Source organism: Sebastes fasciatus, chromosome 6 (genome assembly GCF_043250625.1).
Source record: "Sebastes fasciatus isolate fSebFas1 chromosome 6, fSebFas1.pri, whole genome shotgun sequence".
Taxonomy (NCBI): domain Eukaryota; kingdom Metazoa; phylum Chordata; class Actinopteri; order Perciformes; family Sebastidae; genus Sebastes; species Sebastes fasciatus.
Genome location: NC_133800.1, coordinates 33,395,465 through 33,416,988, shown reverse-complemented (window position 1 = coordinate 33,416,988; position 21,524 = coordinate 33,395,465). Strand labels below are relative to the sequence as shown.

At 40.0% G+C, this 21,524-nt stretch overlaps 1 protein-coding gene across 3 annotated transcripts; it reads left to right on the top strand.

The window, feature by feature from the left end:
* The first annotated feature begins 1,278 nt into the window (after positions 1-1,278).
* Positions 1,279-2,796, top strand: LOC141769902 (uncharacterized). 3 transcript variants are annotated; one of them, XM_074639414.1, is made up of 5 exons: positions 1,279-1,434; positions 1,519-1,571; positions 1,660-2,031; positions 2,122-2,602; positions 2,707-2,796. In XM_074639414.1, exons 1-4 carry the CDS (start codon positions 1,418-1,420, stop codon positions 2,547-2,549), a joined length of 870 nt encoding a protein of 289 aa, XP_074495515.1. In that variant the 5' UTR covers positions 1,279-1,417; the 3' UTR covers positions 2,550-2,602; positions 2,707-2,796. The 3 variants fall into 3 exon arrangements, with proteins under 3 accessions (XP_074495515.1, XP_074495516.1, XP_074495514.1); XM_074639415.1 differs by having other exon boundaries at positions 1,660-2,070; positions 2,194-2,602; XM_074639413.1 differs by having other exon boundaries at positions 1,660-2,070; positions 2,104-2,602.
* The last annotated feature ends 18,728 nt before the right edge of the window (positions 2,797-21,524 follow it).

Here is a 21,524-nt window from a genome sequence, read left to right as displayed (position 1 = left end):
TCCCATTTTAGTAGTAAGAGGTTCCACTGAGTCCAGAAGAAAGGGCTGTGTTTAAGTCACTAGTATAGTTTTTGACGGTCCTGTTGCTGTATTGAAAGGAGCCAGAACCACAAGTAATAGCTCACTAAGTTTATTTATCAGTTATAGTTGATGGACCGATCTGGTAAATACATCAGCCCCCATATTATGTGGACAGGCTGTTGCTTCAAATTTAATAAAGTGATCTGACATCACTGATGTGAAGGGAGAGACAGTCATGGCAGTAACATCTATTTTGCCTTACAACATCAGATCAAGGGTGTTACCACTGAAATGAGTGGGTTCATGTACAGACTAAGTGAAACCAAATATATCGAGGAGGGCCAAAAAGGCTTTACACAGCCTTGTTCAGGTGAATATTGATATCGCCAATAATTACGATCTGATCAGAATGAGTAATGTCTGAGATAAATTCCTCTAAAACTTGTGAATAAGGGCAAGGCGGTCTGTATAGTACCACAAGATGGAGCCTGCTGCCCTGGACAAGGCAATTCATGGTTAATGGAGATGATTTTAATACGAGACTCAAATGAGTTGGATTTAATATTGTGTTTAGAGGTTAAATTACAAATAATTTTGTAGACTAAAGCAACACTTCCACCTTGTTTAGCAGCCCTAGCAACATGGGCATAAGTGAAATCAGGTGGGGAAGCTTCATTTAATGGTAATAAAACATTTGGTTTCAGCCATGTTTCACATAAACCAATCATATTCAGGTCATGTTGAAGAATCAAATATTTTATCGGTAGGGCTTTGGCAGACAGCGATCTGATATTTAGAAACCAAACGACTGCAGCTTTCGTTAATAGAGCTGGCAGCAGATGAGGTAGTGATTTGAACTAGATGCCTTGTTTCATTAGTTTTGGGGATTAGTAGCCTGCGTACGCCACGGCGTGGTGATACAACTAAGAATTCCTTAGGTGTTGTGTTTTGTAAAACTTGATCAGGTTCTTCATGGGATAGTTTGCCACCGCCAGTGGTAGGGAAGATTATCACTAAAATGATGACTAAATGACTAAAATGATACCACTTTATTTACTTGAATGAACAGGCTTTAAAACATGGGCGATGCATTTTCATGATATCAAATGGTTCAGTGATGCATTGCTGGAGGCTGGACAATGATGAGTAATAGACACTAATTTAAATGAAGGACACCTGTGTATCACAATGAACCCAGCCCCATTACTTCCACCTGTTTCCAATCAACCTTTTAGGAACAGGGAGCTGTGATTGGCTGTCAGAACAAGTTAAAATAATTGCACTGCAGGTTTCCTGCTACTGCGCCATTGTGGAAGGAAGACTGACGTTTGGTCGTGTTGGTTCAGCTGAAGTTGGATAGAGGCATTTCAGTTTGATCTTTTCTCTGGCTGAAGCCATGGGACTTGTTCTACGGTAACTTGTTTTTTCTCTACTAAACATTATACATTTAGAATTTCTAAAATGACAATTGTAGTTTAAAATGTCTTTCTTTTTTAGTGTGGTGCTGCTATGGCTGCTGTTTATTGGAGAGCTTCCAGCAGGCATTACATGTGAGACTACAGGTTCAATCTACACTCATGATGCAAACTTTTAAAGTTTTCCACCAAGTTTAATTAATGTTGTGTGATTTATCAACAGCTTCCTATCATGGCCCTGCGTCTGGCATTTGGGACATGACCTACAAGCCCCAGGTTCCCGGCTACCTGCCCCAGCCTCAGGTTAATCCCTTTCAACCAAGGTCTGACTACAAGTCCATGCCCCTGCAGCCCATGTCTCAGCCTCATCCTCGGTCCATGCCTGAGCGGCCCCAGCCTTGGCCCATGCCGCAGCCTTGGCCCTTGCCTCAGCCCCTGCCTTGGCCCATGCATGATGGGCCCTTGCCCAAGCAACCCATGCCTCCCATGCCCGAGCGGCCAATGCGTCCCATGCCCGAGCGTCCCAGGCCCATGCCCGAGCGTCCCAGGCCCATGCCCGAGCGTCCCAGGCCCATGCCCGAGCTTCCCATGCCTCCTATGCCCGAGTGGCCCATGCCTCCAATGTGGCCCATGCCTCCAATGCGTCCCATGCCCGAGCGGCCAATGCGTCCCATGCCCGAGCGGCCCATGCCTCCAATGCGTCCCATGCCCGAGCGGCCCATGCGGCCCATGCCCGAGCGTCCAATGCCTCCCATGCGTCCCATGCCCGAGCGGCCCATGCCCGAGCGTCCCAGGCCCATGCCCGAGCGTCCAATGCCTATGCCTCCCATGCCCGAGAGGCCCAGGCCCATGCCCATGCCCGAGCGGCCCATGCCCAGGCCAGTGAGGCCCATGCCCTGGTGGTGTTGGCCCATGTCCGAGAGTCCCATGCTCGAGCGTCACAGGTCCGAGCTGTCCATGGACTTGCAGTGTTGGCCCATGCCCTGGCGGTGTTGGCCCATGCCCGAGCGTCCCATGCCCGAGCATTCCAGGCCGGAACTTTCCATTCACGTGCGGTGTTGGCCCATGCCCGAGCGGCCCATGCCCGAGCAGCCCCTGGTCTTTATAGAATGATTGGGACCCGTCTCACCTCTGCAAGTAAACGAAGATTTGGCTACAACTGAAGAGTAAGTGTATTGTAAGTCAGTTCCTGCTAATGTAATGGAAAACAACTTGTCGGTTTTGACCTTCCATTCTGCTTACTGCCACTAATTACGACTCTTCATTTCAGATATCTTGGAGGAGTTCAACTGATGGGCCTTGTTGACTTGAAGCTTGTACCATGATGGTCTTTAGAGAAATAAAATGCATTTTTGTACTATTTGGTGTGGAAATCAACTTTATTTACATCAAGTTTAAACTGGTGCACTTTTCTTCTTTTTTTTTTTTTTTAAATGCAGATTTCAGTGAGTCTGAATATACCTTGCATGATTCAGTTGGCTTTGACTGCAATGCGTTGTGTCATAAAGGTGTATGAGCTGCACATAAGAATGCAAACCTGTATAGCCTCATCACTGGTTTGTTTCGGCACAAAATTCAATGGTGTTAATCTACAGATCTCTTTCTGCCTTTGACCACTTGAACTTGCAAGAGCCCATCACTACCTGAAGCTGGCGCACAAGTTTAGTTCATGTCAGCCTCATCAACCACCTGATGCATGCTCATGAGCTCCAGTGCTGCCTTTACTGAACCTCGTAAAGTTTTATTTGTCATGTGACCTCAAACAAATTAGCTGTTTGGAATTCAAATAGTGTTTGTTTCCAGCGATAAAACTGTACTGTATCAGTTTTCTTTCAATTATATGTTGACGCTAACTGTGACAAACGCAACTTTTCAAACCACAAGCAGTTCGGTCAAATATGACCACAGATCTGAACTAAACTTCTGATTCCCTATTTTGGACTTTAAATATTTAAATTTGACTTTAAATACTGCTTTTACAAGATGATTTTAAAGCACTTCTACATTGATTTCCATGGCCTTTTGTTCACCTTACTTCTCTGACAATGAACTAACTCAGGATAAACCCAGTCTGTATTCTATTACAGGAAACATGTTTTCAGCCCCAAGTGATGAAAATCCCAATTTATGGCCTCATTCTGTTGACCTTGGATGAGTGTTACCGTCAAGTCCACTTCATCAAGCTCTTATTGATCAATACATTTTCATGTGTTTTTGTTTAATATGAAGAAATGTACATTGGGGTTTTTGATCGGTGTTTGATTTCCATTTACACTCACATTATTTAAACTGGACAAATGTATTTTCTTCTGGCACACGCAGGCCAGCTGGGAGGGCTGGCTCTAGACCTTTTGGTGCCCTAGGATTTAAACCCCCCAAAATCGGTGCCACTCTAGACTTAGGGTTCAATCTCCCAGAACATCACAATGATTTTAAGACAAAAATTAAGATTTTTATTTTCATAAATTCCTGTCATTATCGTATAAATAAACAATTGATCCCTGATATTGTTGGCTTAAAAGTGTTGTCAGTTTCCCTACAATTGACACTTTTATTAACAAATAGGATGAAAAGTGTATTTCTATCTTTCTTGATTGATTGTAAAGTGTTGTATAGTTATACATATATATACAAAACATATATATATATATATATATATATTATTTTACCCCAATCAGCAGCTATCTTCAAATAAACAATAATTAATGCATTAATTGCAATAATCTGGTTTACTCAGGCATTAACACTGCATTTATTTATGCAGTACATTTAAACTAATATTCGTATTTATCTATTTATACTATCTTTGCATTTTTACACAATTAATGATATATCCTTTTTTTCATCATTATTATTTACAGTGTTGTTATAGATACTTGTTTTTTAATTTATTTTTAATTTTGTATTTGTTTATTTTTTTTACTTTTTTTTTTTTTACGTATATACGTATATATATATATGTATATATATATATATATACATATATATATATATTTCTATTCTAGATTGGTAGAATAGATCCTATTTTTCATCGTTATTATTTACAGTGTTGTTATAGATACCTGTTTTTTTATTAATTTTTAATTTTTTTATTTATGATATTATTGTTATCAATATTTTTATTATTATCAATATTTTTTATTTAATTTACGAATATATGTATTATATATATATATATATATATTTATAATACATCAGTATTATTTAGAGTGTTGTTATAGATACTTTTTTAAATTTATTTTTGATTTATTATATTATTTTTATTGTTATTTTATGATTTATTTATTTTTTATGTTTTATTTAATTTACGTATATATATATATATTTCTATTCTAGATGAGTAGAATAGATCCTATTTTTCATCATTAATATTTACGGTGTTGTTATAGATACTTGTTTTTTAAAATTTATTTTCAATTTATTATATTATTTTTATTGTTATTTTATTATTATTTTTTTTTTAATGTTTTATATATATATATATATATATATATATATATATATATATATCCTAGATTGGAATCAAAATGTAACTCAATGTCTGTATTCTGTTGCTGAGTACTCCATATCCCCACCTCTCCTGCAGCCCTTGAATGCAGCACAAGAGCCGCCCCGCTCTACCGGATTTCAGCCGGTAGTTTAGTCGCTCTTTGCCGGTGACAGCCATCCTTTTAAACCCTCAGGACCTCCTGGACTGTCCGCCTCGTCCTCATATCTCTGCATTAGTGACTGACACGGAGCGATGGAGCGGAATGTGATTGTTGTTTTGTATTCTTAGTGGTCTCAATGAGGTCTGAGCAACAGGCTGCAAACTCACTGAAGGCTCGTCTGCTCTGCAGGAACTGTTGCTGTGATGTCCCTGCTGTGTGTCAGAGGTAAGCTCTCACTTCACTGCTGCTGCTCGGCCTATTGCTTTGTTTTTATAATAATAATAATAATAATAATGAAATTAAATAGAAACTGAAGAATAGTTACAAAAAGCTATTCTAATGGCAGTAAATGATTAATAAAAGAGAAGTTAATCCTGTGCAAGATGTGCACTTTCCCTATTATAGTGTCCTCGCAGGGATAAAGAATATACAAATTTAATTTACAGAAAAATCTAATGGGCAATATTAGGCTATGCAATATAACTGTATGTTGATGGAGTCTTTTAAAAAAACAAAAAACAAAAAAATCCTGTGCAAGATGTGCACTTTCCCTATTATTCCCTGGACACTAATTGTCATTGTTTTGTGTTGTTAATTGCTTTCCAATAATAAATATATACATACATTTGCATAAAGCTGTGTGTACTGTGTGTTTAAGGTACAAAGTAATTTTTTTTGATCATACTTTTTAGTGTTTCCTTAAGAGAAATGACTACAACAACCTAAACCACAACAAATAAAATAATATGTTGTACATATAATAACAGATTGCAACTGTAAATTGAGAAACAAAGTATTCAAATACAAGGTAGGAGAAAAATGAAAATAATAATAATAATAAAAAAAAAATTAATAAGTAAATTAATAAAAGAAATTCACACACTAGATTCCCAGCACCTCCTTATATCCCTGTGGTCCTAACCACACACAGAGTACATACATGTGTGTAAGGCAAGTTGGAAAAAGTTGAAAAACAACAACTGAAATAGCTTTTAAGAAGCTGCGAGTTGTTAACGAATATCATTTATTTCAGTGGGAAGTTTTGGTGTCTCATGATCCTCTTCCAAATTCTTTCCCGCTGTGACAACAGTACGTTTCGAGGGTTAACAAGGGTGCTTGACTTTTTTTTCCAGTGTGCATGTGTTGGCTTCTTTGTTCTTGAAATATAAATATCAACCTATAAAACAGATACACATCAGTGGAACCTGTGCACTTGCTTGTTGTAGAGGATCGTAAGACGAAGTCAGGTGAAACTTAATGAGACATTGCTTCCTCCTCCTGCTGCCACAAGTACTGCTGAGGTGCCCTCAAGCAAGTCACTAGATCTGCGTCTGTGTTCAAGTGAAGCTGATGGGTGTCCTAGAGCAGGAGGCTGTGGTTGTACTGGACAGGTGTGTAACTGAAAGAATAAGAAGAAAGAGCTGACAGCGAGCATGTGTATTCAGCCAGATAAAGTTCAGTTAATGAAAGGTTAAAATAAAAACACAGCCCCCACCGTGCCACCAGTTTATTTAACATCCTGGCTTCTTTCCAGATTACAAATTGCTCTTCTCTCTCTCACAGACATGCTGATTGATTTTCACGCCATCAAAACTATTGTCTGCCTATCTCTAACTCTCAGCCTCTGGCATATTGTTTCTCACTGATCGTTTTTGACCATTTCTCATCTTGGGTGCGAGGGCTGCCTGAGGCTGCCACCACGGCCACCGCCACCACGGCCACCGCCACCAAACTCGTCTATTACAGAATGATGAGATAGGGGTGAGGTCGGGCGGTTGGGGGGATGGAAGGGGACACAGCTGGGTCGCAGTGGGCTCAGCCAAGTGGAATTATAAAAAAGACCATCATGTTGTTTCACAGCTTGCACAGAGAGATTGATGGAGAGTGTAGCTCGTGTTCACCTGTAAAACCTTCTGTGAATCTTGTACTCTTTGAGTGTTTCACAGCAGACCTTTCTGGAGTCTTGCTACATACAATTTATCTCCTTTATGTTGAGAACAATATACTGTGTGGGAATTGCTACTTCTAAAAGAAACTTGTAATTGTTTAGGCGTTTTTCTGGACCGTTAACCTTAGTTAGATTGCAGCTTAAAGGTGCCCAATGGTGTTTTTGACTTCTAGTAGGCCATGCAGCAAATTTTGTAAGGAGTTTTTGTTCTCCTGCACATGCACAACATGTGGCTCAAACTGCTTTAAACAACCTGCATGCATTCACTAGCAAACCACGAAGTTGCCTGATGATCTTATACAACTTGTGAAGTTGTATTTTTGATATAGAAAGTTGAGCACACATGTGGTTTAAAGTCGTAAAAATGCTGTTGCAAGTTCAGGACTGCCTTGCCCCCTTTTCAAAAATGGTGAATGTTTTAGTGTTTTACTGCATTTTATTGTCATAGTGGGAACAAGAAAAGGCTGCCTGGGCAGCTGTGGCTCAGTCGGGAGAGTGGTACTGCTACTCTGTAATTGTAAGTTTGGTGATTTGATTCCCAGCTCTCTTTCTGTCCACCTGTTGAGGCGTCCTTGAGCAAGACCCTAAACATCTCACAATGTTGTGGGTATGTGTAGGAGAAAAATGTTGGTTGTTATGGTGACTTTCATTTCCTCAACATTTTTAAAAACAGAAACCTTGTAGTTCACCCTTGAAATCAGAGCTGTCAGAAGATTTCTGCCTACAAATGGGAGAATACCACATCGGTGGGTTTTTCAAATAGATTTGGGTTTTTATCAACGTGATAAACACGACGCTACGTGAGGACATTAAAAGTCGTGAAGTACGGTCACACTATAGCACCAATTTAGTCTCTTTTTCAGTTCAGTTAAAGTGTGTATATAAAGTGTAATTGATGGATTCTGGGTATATGTAATAAATATATTAGGGCTGTCAAAGTTAACAAGATAATAACACGTTAACGCAAATTCGTTTTGACACCACTCATTTCTTTAACACATTAACACGACTTGCAATTTTTAGGTTGCAGCGGGCTCAGTCTTAAAGTTAGACTGAATATGGCATCATATGAAACTAGAAAAACCTGAGGAATCCATCGGTACCAACCATGTCATACTAGCTTGTCGTGAAGGAGGTTAAATAACGCTCCAAACTAACGCTAAATTGTGGCGAGGAAAAACTGTCATGGCCATTTTCAAAGGGGTCCCTTGACCTCTGACCTCCAGATATGTGAATGAAAATGGGTTCTATGGGTAGCCACGAGTCTCCCCTTTACAGACATGCCCACTTTATGATAATCACATGCAGTTTGGGGCAAGTCATAGTCAAGTCAGCACACTGACACACTGACAGCTGTTGTTGCCTGTTGGGCTGCAGTTTGCCATGTTATGATTTGAGCATATTGTTTTATGCTAAATGCAGTACCTGTGAGGGTTTCTGGACAATATCTGTCATTGTTTTGTGTTGTTAATGATTTACAATAATAAATATATACACACATTTGCATAAAGCAGCATATTTGTCCACTCCCATGTTGATAAGAGTATTAAATACTTGACAAATCTCTCTTTAAGGTACATTTTGAACTGATAAAAAATGGGTGATTATTCGTACAACTATGGACAATCATGCGATTAATCGCGATTAAATATTTTAATCTATTGACAGCCCTAATATTTTCTTTTACTAACATTAGATATTTACACAGCTAACAGCCATATTTAGTATTACGCAAACTATTTAGCCAGGGCGTTAGCGAATGTTAGTTGTTATTTTAGTGTCAGATTGTGCAGGAGATAGTGGCTTGTGAAAAATGGGTCAAATATTTACTTTGGTGACTATGGGGCGAAAGAATTGATCATAATCTGTGTTCATGTTCACTTCTCCCATCGGAGATAATAGACTCAGGATATGCAGCTAGTCTCCTAAAGGGAGATACAGATACATGACACAGATACAGGAAAGTGACTCTCCTCGCCGTCTCCTTTCTGAACCGGTTAAGGTTAGGGAACCATCGCGGTCATGCTTTAAAAAAACATTGACTTTTGGTTTGAAACGGAAAGCAAACATCTGCGTCCCGTGTGTGAAAGTCTGATGTTTTGTTGACCCATCCATCCAGCCTGACTTTGTCACTCTATAACAACGTCACCTGACTTCCTCCTTTGCTCTCATCATAATTCCTACAACAGCTGGAGGACTCCTGTCCCTCTGACATAAACAAATGTCATTTTTGGGCGCTTGCCGAAACGACTAATGATGATGAAGTTCTTCTTGGGAGGACAGTGTCTGCTTTTAAGACAGTTCAGCTGTGCACAAGTGTTCTTTGGCAGTTTTTATGTCTTGCTAATGTACCTGATATGAAGTTTATTGAACAGTTTGAGAGTTTTATATCCCCTCATTCTCCTGTTTGACCAAAGCCAGAGTTTCTGTTTTTATCCCCGGCATAGCAGACGTACTCTCCCTGATTAAAGGAACCCACACTTTCCATCTCATTGAGGGGAAATCCAGTCAAACCAGTCGAGTGGCTTCCTTGTTCCTTGAGAGCCGTAATACTTTTCAGTGGCCTTTTTTTCCTCCTTCCTTGTTCCTTGTTGTGTGAAGGGCCCTTACAGAGCCGGCATGGTGGCTGCCAGTCCTTCTTGAACTGAGTGAATGGCTGCAGGATGAGGATGGGAGGATGCAGTCTCTTGACAGCTCTGTCAGTCCCACACTCTGCTATTTCTAGATGGCAATTAGCAGTGGAATAAATGCATACAGTAATGCTATTGAATAATTTGCAATGTTGAGTCAGGCTACTGTGAAAAAATAGCATTAGAAGAAATTATACTGCAATAATGGGAGATAAATACATCGAGATCAGGGGTTCAATCTCTTCTTCGTTTGTGCAGGTCAGCACCAAAACCGGAGCTTGTGTCATAATTAGGGCTGTCAATCGATTAAAATATTTAATCGTGATTAATTGCATGATTTTCCATAGTGAATCGCGATTAATCGCAAATTAATCACACATTTTTTTAGCTGTTCAAAATGTACCTTAAAGGGAGATTTGTCAAGTATTTAATCCTCTTATCAACATGGAAGTGGGCAAATATGCTGCTTTATGCAAATGTATGTATATATTTATTATTGGAAATCAATTAACGACACAAAACAATGACAGATATTGTCCAGAAACCCTCACAGGTACTGCATTTAGCATAAAACAATATGCTCAAATCTTAACATGGCAAACTGCAGCCCAACAGGCAACAACAGCTGCAGGGACCCCTTTGAAAATGGCCATGCCAGTTTTTCCTCGCCAGAACTTAGCGTAATTTAGCCTCCTTCCTGACAAGCTAGTATGACCAATGGATTCCTCAGGTTTTCTACATTCATATGATACCAGTATCTTCACTCTAGCTTTAAAACTGAGTCTGTTACAACCTAAAAATGTAGCCTTAACTTTGACAGCCTCAGTCATAATGCAGGATGAAAGTGTGGATTCATAAATGAAAGCATTTAGTAGACCACCAGATGTCATAGGTAAGGACTGTAGGTGAGGACAGGCCAGGTCAGTGAACACACCGGCACACTGTGCTGGAATGACAGGGACACAAGTAAAGCTTCAGCGGCCCGTCTGGGGAGAGGCGAGGGAGGTGGGTGTGGGGGGGGCGGGGTGAGGATAGAGGGGGAGTAATCCCTCGGCCATCTGCTGCTGTTGCTGTCCTGGGTGTGTTGATGCTGCTGTGTGTGTCGGGCTGTGGCTCACGTGGTGCAGGGACTCCACTTCCTAACTCGTTCCCGGCTCCTCGTCATTATAATGCTACTTCCTGGTATCAGACCCGCCTGCCTCTGACAGCCTCTCCTTACACTTAATCGTCGCTGCTGGCCACTTTCCTCACTTTTTCTTCAAAGAAATCCTGTCCTGGGGCAACTTCAAAATGATTATAACTAAAGAGAATATTCCAGATAAATACAGAGAAAATGTAATTTGTGTTAAGTGCTAATTTAGACCCCCTTCACTTCGAGGCTTTGGTGAGAAATATTCAAAGAGTGCAACTTTTTGGCCAAGACAAAGGCGCCATGAGGCGACGTGAGGCGACGTGAGGCGACTAAACTTGTGGCCTTCATCGCCGCTAGTTCTTTGATGTCGGCTTCAGCCTCAAAATGCCGCTGTTTAGGGGGAGAGTTCCCGCAAACGTGACTGAGGGACGTCTACATTCGCACACAGGACGAGAGGAGACAGGAAGTGCTGACAGAGCGGTGGCGGTGGCGGTGGCGGTGGCGGTGGCGGTGGCGATGACCTCTCTGGTCACGGCGGTCCAGTGACTGATTTGTTGACTAACTGCTTCCGCTGTAAACGAAACATGAAGTACTGATGAAGCGTCGCTCACCGCTGTGCAGCATGACGTTATTGCCTGATACAAGAATATTTGCAGTGGGCAACAAAGTAATTGTGGTTACGCTCAATGTACTGAAAGCATACTATAAATGTCACTGTTGTTTCAGAGTTAGATGCACACTGAAGAAGGCTAGGAAATGATGATGATGATGATGATGTGTGTGTGTTCATGTCATCATCAATGAAGGCCCATCCCTGGACCCCCTCCTCCTGCATAGATCACGCTGAGGTGTCACTAATTGGCTCATTACTGCAGTGAAGCAGGGCCACAGCAGGGGGAGAAGTATCTGTTAGTGTGTGATTATGCAGAGTGATGTGAGATATACATGCTACACATTATAAACACTGTGAGACACTGAGATGGAGGATAATCACCAGGGAAGTAAGCCTGATTGCTGCTATCAGAGTTTATTACCTTACAGTCCTTCATTTTTCAGACTCAAATGGCTCACAACCACAAAGTATAGATTGTGATTATAGAGTTGTATTCAAGAGCAACTTGAACAAAACCAACATTGACATGAGGTCCTTAACATACTGAGAAACAAAAATTCATTTTTTTCCAATATTGTGCAGCCCTGCCTCACTGTCAGGAAAGAGTAATGGCATATGTAAGATGCTCATAAACACTTCAGTCAGTTTATATTGACCAACACACACATGCACATATGCACACGTACTACGGAGGACGTAACCTGCAAAGATAAAAAATAAATGAATAAATAAATAAATAAATTAATCATTAATTGTAGAAAAAATAATATTAAAAATAAATGTAGCCAATATTCTTTGTATTAATTCCCTTATTTATTGACTCTTCTGTTAAATTTTCCTCTTTTATTTAAGTATATATTTATTTTAATACTTTTTTAAATTTGTTTTATTTATTTTAGCATTTATTTTTGATAATTAATTAATTAATTTTTGCATTAATTTTGTACAATGGCAACCTGACCCTCGGACACGCAGCCGAGCCCGTTCTCTCCATTTTAGGATTTGGTGCCGTGCAGAGCGCCCAGCTGTAAATAAATTTAAAAAAATGCAAAAATAAATAAATTATATATGCAAAAATAAATAAATACATAAAAAATAGTATTATTAATTATTATTATTATTATTATTATTAATAATAATAATAATAATAATAATAATAATATTAATATTAATAAAAATAATAATATATATTTTCAATTCATTTATTTTATTATTTATTTATTTGTTTTTCCTTCTTTGTGATTACTCAATTTAATTCCATGTTTAAGTTGCCAAATCTGTTGTATGTATACCATACTATCTCAATCACTTCAAAGAGGAATATATATATATATATATATGTAAAATGCCAGTCCCTTTATAGTTGTACTGAAAAAATAAAAGAAATGTGAACATAAAAAAATGAATACAAATAAATACATAAATAAATAAAAGGGAAAAATTAAACGGAAGAGTAAATAAATAAGGGAATTAATACAGAGATAAATAAATAAAGAAGCAATTTAAAACAAATATCAATTTATGTCACATTTTATTTATAAATTAATGGCTATATTTATTTTTAATAATATTTTTACTACATTTAATGACATATTTATTTAGTTATTTTTTGAGTCTTTTATTTATTTATTCATTTATTTTTTATTTTTTGTCAAGTTCCGTCCTCCACAACATACATGTATACGGACACACAGGCAGATCCACAATAGTTGTGTTTATTAGGCTGGCCAGGTGAGGTCTGCAGGGGCTGTTGTTTAATGGAAGTGAGAGTTTGTTAATGACATGGCCACCGGGTTACCAACCTCCACACACTCAAACCCACCGTGAGTCGAAGGACTAGAGCTAAAAATAGAGCCACCGTCTGGCCTGTTGTAATGACACTGCTCAAGTCCACGCCTGTCTGCCCGCTGAGCCTGTCAGATCCGCTGCCCCCGTTCAGCTTTTTTTTTTTTTTTACGTGTTAGTGGACCTGAGAGAAATGAATGAGTGGAGAACACGAGATTAAAGTGCTGCTTGATAAGTAATGTTTTACTATATTAAGGCCTGCAGGGAAATTCAGTTCCCCTTGCACACATACTGTATGTGGAAATCAAGAGATTAAGTTCAACATCAGATCAGCTGGTAGAGATTCAGTGACTTAATCAAAAACAGTTGGTTTGCCACCACGACCACTGTAAGGCCCCGATCACACCGAACCACGTCGCATCGGCAGCAAAACAATTGTTTTCCTATGATACGGTGCGCCTGACGTGCGCTTCTCTCTTGCATCGTGTAGTCGAACCGCTCATCAATGTCACACATGGTCCAGGCAGCCAATCTACTTTACCACTTGCTTCCTGCTTTGATGCCGGTAGATGTGGTAGGAGCAGTGGGACAGCGGCAAACGCAGACTAAAGGTTGATATTAGCAGTATTTAATTATGATGAACTATAATTTAAGTTCACCCCGTTATTGAAATACTAATTGGGGAACTAATAAATTTTTTCCCCTGTTAATCACATTTGATCGCCTGGTTGTGCTACACAGGCGCACCGCGCTGTTTTGTCCGACGCAGTTTGCCAAGTCATTTTTGAAGCGGCGACGTGTCAGAGTTCTCTCAGCGATTGGCTCTGCCGCCGATTCAACATGCTGAATCTGTTAAAAAAACTCCGACATGGGCAGACTAGAGCTCACGGTGTGCGACATACTGCAAAAACCAGGTCGACAGACACTCACCGACGGGCGACTGGCGGCTTGGTGTGTCAGGACCTTAAAGCCCCGATCACACCGAGACGCGTCACCTGCAAAACCATTGTTTTCTTATGGTACGGTGCGCCTGGTGTGCTCCTCTCTTGCGTTTTTAGACGCGGTTTTTAGACACGCATAAAAGTTAAAATATTCTCAGCTTTTAAGTACAAGGTGTGAAGTTGCACCACTCGTCAATGTCACACTTGGCCCAGGCAGCCAATCAAATCAAGCAAGAGGCGGGCTTTACTAATTTACCACTTCCTTCCTTATTTGATGCCGGTAGGCCCAGCCCTGGCTCTTAAAAATTGTGTTCCCATACCACTAAACTGCATTCTCAATTACGTTTGGAGGGAAATGTATTTTGTTACGTAATTAAATAGGAGACAGCAGGGTTGTGTAGAAACAGTGGGACAACAGCAAATGCAAACGATGAACTATATTATTGAAATACTAATAGGCAAACAAACCCATTTTTTCCCCAGTTAATTACATTTGACCACCTGGTTGTGCACACAGCCCCGCTCCTCAGGGGCACCACACCGTTTTACCTGACGCACTTTACCAAGGCATTTTTGAAGCGGCCGCGTCTGTAGCGACATGTCTCGGTGTGATTTCGGCCCAATGCCTAACATCTCCACAATCTTTAGAGATTCTTCTATCCCGCTTGTTCAGAATATTTTATATAAGCAGGTGTACAAGAACGTATATATCTTTACCAAGCTAGTGGCATTGAAGGAGACATTCATGGTCCCCAGGGGATGAATCCTACTGACTTTAGAGATCTGCTGATGTTTCGTTTTGCGCCACCACGAGGCTGACATTAGTGGTTTTAAGTGAAACGTCTCGACAGCTATTGGACGGATTACCATGAAATATGGTTCCAACATTTCTGTTCTCCACAGGATGAACTGTAATAACTTTGATGATACACTGACTTTTCATGTAGCGCCATCATCAGGCCAAAATTTCTATGTGTGCAACACTATTGTTTGACCAAATACCTGCAAAACTAATGACATTCCCATCAGCCTCAGCTGCTCATTCATTATTAGTCGCTCCTGCAAATAGTTTCGACTGTATGACTGAGGTGGAGGAGGGAAAAAAACTAGTTTGCCTTTGTTTTAAACTTGACCTTGCTCCATAGCCATTAGACAGATATTTAATCATTAATCCAAACCTTTGAGGGAAGAAAGCTTAACATAACCGACACAAACACACTAAAAGTCTTGGACCCCCCCCCCCCCGGAGCGCTCACTGTATGTGGCCTGGTTTCAGCAAGGGACTCTCCCGCTGAACAAGCTGATGTGTCATCTCTCCGCGAGGACGCGAGGCTTCAGAGGCTCAAAAACCATCTTTAATTCACCACTGAGAGGTTATTTCCACCCTTGAACTTCAAAGTCGCACTTTCACACGTCACTTCAAAGAGATCAAACCGGAGCCACCAGAGCAGCCTTTAAGTGATCGCAGTCGGAGCTTCAGTCCAACGAAGAGAAGAATGTCACCGGTGCACACAGGAAATGACATGTAATCTCTATGGCTTTGTAATACTTTTAGTGAACTGTGATTATTTCTTCAAAGTCAGGCTAACATCACAGTCTATTGAAAAAATATATATAGAACAAACTAGATTTTGTCCATCTGGCATACCACTGTGGATATAGTAATAATGCCAAAGTGTAGTTTTGTATAATTTGCAAATATAAATGGCATTTGTTTTTGCACTTTACATCAACACAGATATCACTAGTAGTCAGTTACTAATGAATTAATTCAGTTAGTGTTTGGGGATGTTGAGTGGTCTCTTCACGGTTAGTTTAATTCTCCATTTGGTAAAAATTTTAAGAAAAACCTTAGGATAATACTGGTTTATATTTACTTTAATACTTACTTATCCTCAGTAGGCGTTTTGAGGGGGGATGCGGGTTGTTTAGTTGAATATGTTAGGCTACATTCACACTAATATGTTTTCGTTTTAAACCGCATAGCTTTTGCTACGTTTATGCCCATCGTCCACACTACTCCGGCGTTTTCGAGCCCCTAAAACGAAGACGTTTGAGAACGTTTCAGTTTTAAAACTCTGGGGTTGCGTTTTAGTCTGGATGGACAGAAACGGAAAACTTTGAAAACGATGACGCAAACACCCACGTTCACTTCCTGTTTGGGTCTTATCAGTCATGACGTGTCCTTCCCTGATTCATCACTCCTTTATCACATGAACCTTTTCCGGAAGAAAACAAACGACATCTGTTGTGTTGAACGCCGTTTTGAACGCCTTATACTAGCAAAGCAAAGCAAGCAAAGAAATGTCTGGTCTTACTTTTCGCCATTACCGTTCTTCCTTCGTAGTATTTTCTGCAATTGAACAACCAACCACGCTGCTTCAGACAGAGACGGACAAAGATGAATTATGAAACAGCAAAACGCTCGTCTGGACGGAGATCGTTTTCATTTTGAAACGAGAATGTATTAGTGTGGAGCCGTAGTCTAGTCTGCCTGACTCATTGATCCTTTATCTGACTGAGGTTTGTGCCAGTTAGAATCAATGGCTCCGAAACATCAGCAGCCTCACTCTACTGTGTCTGTGCGTTGATAAATCCATGGCGCTGTCCGTGGTGCTGAAGTAGCAGACAGATTTGTAATTGTATTGCAGGGCTTCTCAAAGTCCAGACCAAGGTCCACATCCAGATCCAACCCATACCTTGTGTTTAGGGATGGGTACCGAAACCCGATGTTAAACTGAAATCTGTGTCTGCAGAGAGCCAGCAACTCTCTTTAAACTGTAAAAGCGTTTAATCCTCACCTTTAATCGCCGTCAGAAATGGTAACCTTATGTGTTGCTGGCTCTCTGCGGTCACAGATTTTGGTGTAACACCGGTATTAAATGAGCACAAGTGCTAAATTATTAAAGACCTTAGTATTGATATGCATCCGACGTTTTATCTGTACTTTTTAACATTTCGGTCGGCATCTCCTCTGCTCTCTGTGTCGCTCTTCCACACACACAAACGCACACACTCATGTAGTGAAGTCAGTGAACAGCAGATCAGAGAGGCCGCGGTGGAGACAGTGAAGTGAACCAGATGAAGTGAAGATTACTCCAGTTGACGACAGTTCAGCTGCTGCTGTAAACATTACTTGACGTAGTTGTGCATGCACGGCTAAACTTGTTGTAAACAGCTTGTGTGATTGTCTTTTTGCCCGTGTGTTTTTTACAGTACTCTAAGTGAGTACAACGTTATCATAACTGGTAGAAATGATGGCCAAGATGATGGAAAATGAGGAGAAACGTCTTCACTCAGGCTGGTATTATAAAACATTAGTACCTACGAAAAGTAATGCACTGTAATTCGTACATATCCCACAAAATCAATGCATATGTAATCCACGTAATCGTGAACCAGGAAGTATAAAGAGCAGGGAGGTCGGAGGTCGGGGTGGATGGGTGGGTCTAAAATCCGGCGTTTGTGTCCCTTGTGAAACCAGAAGTCAACGCTGATTTATTTGTCACGTAACTAAGTATTTTTGTTGCCTAATCCTAACCAAGTCGATCTTTTCCTAAACCTAACTAAGTCATTTTATTGCCTAAACCTAAGGAAGTTGTTTCCTGTGAAGTCAGAAGCTTATTTTTGAAAAGACTGTATTCATGAAACGAGCGTAAATTGACACGTGTTGCTTGACATTCGTAGGAAAACGAATAAATAAAAAAGATAAGATATCATACGAACTGTTGCATGAGAATAAATTGCTTCAGTTCTTCTTTGGAAAACGAGTATGTGTGAGAGTGACTGGTAGTGTTCGTGTGTTTAAGCTTTGTCTGTGCAGGAGTGCTGAGCTGACTGCTGATCACAGAGCCTCCTCTTAATTCTGTTGTTCGACTAATGTCTGAAATTGAAATGTTGTCAAAATTGTGTTCATTAAATCAATAAAACCTCAAATCATCGCATGAAAAAGTCACATTATGCAATGGTACTAGTGTATTAGTGTATTGTAAATAGAAACAAAAGTTCAACCGAAAGCGTGCTAAAACATAATTCTTTTGTAAAAAGATATTAATGGTTGGCCATCTGTAGCATGCACAGACGCTACAGATCTGTGTGTGACATAATCATTCTCATACAGCTCTTCAGCGGCAGGTTTAATCCAGTCCATGACTCATGACTCAACATCAGTTGTTTTCCCCAAACAGCCACAGTGGCTTTCCTCAAAATCTTCCCTTCATGAAGCGCTCATAAAAGCTTTGGATGCTCCGTAAGGTCAAAAATCAGCTGCTCTTAATTCTTGCCAGTCAAAAAGTCTTTCTGCTCTCCCACATGGTCCTTTCTCCTGGTTCCAGTATTCATCCACACAGTACAATGCAGCAGGGTCTGGTAGATTTCAGCCCTGCTTAAGGCATTAGCTCGGAGAGATTATCCCACCAGCCAAACGCTCGGTCATCATCAGCAGCAGCAGCAGCAGCAGCAGCAGCAGCAGCACGCATCCTCTCATACAATCACTCCGGAGGACACGTGTCTGATATGTGACCTGCTTTACTACCTCTGATCAGCCTCGCCCTCCCTGTATCCCCTTTACTTGAGTATTACCATTTTATACAACTTTAAACTTCTGCTCCACCACATCTCAGAGTCAAATACTTGAAGTTTTACTCCACTACATTTACCTATTAATACTTTATTATTATTATTAATTAGGGCCGTCAATCGATTAAAATGTTTAATCACGATTAATCGCATGATTTTCCATAGTTAACCGTTTTTTTTATCTGTTCAAAATGTACCTTAAAGGGGGATTTGTCAAGTATTTAATACTCTTATCAACATGGGAGTGGACAAATATGCTGCTTTATGCAAATGTATGTATGTATTTATTATTGGAAATCAATTAACAACACAAAACAATGACAGATATTTTCCATAAACCCTCACAGGTACTGCATTTAGCATAAAACAATATGCTCAAAGCCAAAAAATACTGTTGCAGTTGTTAACATTGGTCAAACATGTTTGTGAAGGTTCTCGGTCATCCAGGTATTGGTATCCGAGTAAGGGTTAAATCAGCAGCAGCTGGACTTTGTTTAGATTCTTGAAGACGTTTTTTCACTTCTCATCCAAGAAGCTTCTTCAGTTCTGGCTGAATGGTAGGGAAACCCAGGAACCCATTCACACGATCTAAACCAAATCCAGTTGCTGCTGATTTAACCCTTCCTCGGATTTGTCAAACACTTTTGCAACTTTGTCTTCTGATTTCGTGTTTTTGGTTGTGATGTGCTGCTTGGTAATGTGTGACCAGTATGACCAACTTGAAGCTCAAAATATGTTGTGTGAAGCATTAAATCAGAGTGGAGTGTGAGACGTGTCAGCTGGCATCTCTGGGCCGTGGGGGCGCCAATCACACAGACAGTCACACTGTTTAAAAACAGCAGAAAGCGTGTATTTTAATGGCAGTTCAGTGATAAAATGCACTGAAAAGAATTCATCTTCAGTAGCTGTGATCACTCTGGTAAAAAGACGCCGAGGCATCGGTGATTTACATTGTCTGCCGTGGTTTGGAGTTGTATTATTGAATCCCTGAGTGACAGAGCTGAGAGCAGCACTTTGTCTCTCCAATGCTTCAACTTCAACATTCGGCTCAAAACTTCTGATTGATGTGACTGAACATTGTTGATTCTCAGACCCAGTCTTGTCTTTCCTTTATTTGCAGAGAATAAAATGTGTTTGTTTAAATTCTGCCTCGACAGGGACAGGATTGATCCTTTTATTTACCCATTTGCACCATGACAGAACAGAAAGGATGTCATAAAATCACAAGTTTGTGCTGCTGATGGAAAAAGAATCCTCTCAAGGGGCTTGTTAAAAACATCTCAACACACACTGCTGCTGTCTGACCTCGCTCTCTACTTAACCAAAAACAATTAATTGCCACCCTGGGATCAATAAAATGACATAATCAGTTTGCCCTAAGAAACAGTAAGTAGCCTCAGTGTCCTTACAGAGCTCCTCTCTGGTGAACCATGAGGTAGTAATGTAGCATGTGTATCCACTTAGTCTCTGGTAAGTACTCTGTACAGTCTTTAGTGTGAGGGGATATTTAACAGGCTTTAACATTTCTCTCACACTTTTTTACACTTTTTGCCCCAAAACAGCTTGTAAACATTGGACAAAGATGGCTACACCATGACTTGTATTAAAAAATAAAAATAATAATTACGAAACCGAGAGAGGGGGGGTAATATTCAGAGAAACAAAACTCAGAATTTCCAAGATTAAAGTTGTAAATTTACGAGAAAACACTCAGATATTTTGTTAGATGAAAGTGGCAAATTTAGGAGAAAAAAAACTCACAAATTTGCAAGAATATAAACTCATAAATTTACAAGACAAACACTCAGATATTCTCTGAGATTAACATGACAAATTGACCAGAAAAAAACTTACAAATTTGCGAGATTATGAAGTCGTAAATTTACGTGAAAAATTGTTTAGTGCAAAATCGGGGTGATCGTAGGTCTCTCTGGTGCAGTGCTTGACTGGTTTTGCTCATACTTGTCAGGAAGAAAGTTTATTGTTAGTTTAGGTGATTTTGTGTCACATTTTAACTCGGAACAATGCTGAAATGCGGATACATGCTTTTATTACAAGTCGCTTATATTAATGCAACTCTTTTGCACTTTTTTCTGGGCTACCTAAAAAGTTAATTCAGATTTCTGCAGCCAGCATTTTTAATAATATGCATAACATTAATTGCATTACCATTACCTGCACTGGCTAGCTTTAAGAATTGATTTTAAAGTCCTTTACTTGTTCATAAAGACTAACATAACCTCACACCCTCCTTTATCAGTGACTGCCTTTCATTCTGTGTTCCAACAAGAACACTCAGATCCTCCACTGCCTAATAGGAAGTGATGCAGTAGATGCTCATTTATCTTAAAATATGAAAACACCAGAAATATAAAAAAATTTTTTCAGAGAGACTGATGAAAGAAATGCTCAATATGAGACTGCAATAAGTTACAGAAGACATTTGAACAGCAGCTAGCCTGCAATGATGTTGACAGACAATACATACATTTCTGTTTATTTTCAATCTTACACATTTAATCCTGTTTGTCTCTGTACGACTCTTCTCTCTGTGACTCTCTGTAGCATCACTGTGAGTCTCTTTCACAGTGTCAGCCCATTCACGCTGGTATTGTCAGAGCCCGACTGGCACTGAACCAACGAGGCCACCGGGCTTCCTGTGAGCCTCCGCCAAAGCTGGCCCGAGTGACACACAAGGCAAGCTGTGCTGACAGCCTATAAGACAAATGACCTGTTAACGATCTCTCTGTGTGTCTCTCTCTCTTATCACATCTCACACTTTTGGGGCTGTGATTGAATAAACGTATTGAT

What these genes read in the sequence shown, in the direction of transcription:
- LOC141769902 (XM_074639413.1), top strand. An exon ending in GCTTCCAGCAGGCATTACAT is followed by an intron (nt 1,572 to 1,659) that starts GTGAGACTACAG and finishes ATTTATCAACAG; the next exon opens with CTTCCTATCATGGCCCTGCG. An exon ending in GCCTCCAATGTGGCCCATGC is followed by an intron (nt 2,071 to 2,103) that starts CTCCAATGCGTC and finishes AGCGGCCAATGC; the next exon opens with GTCCCATGCCCGAGCGGCCC.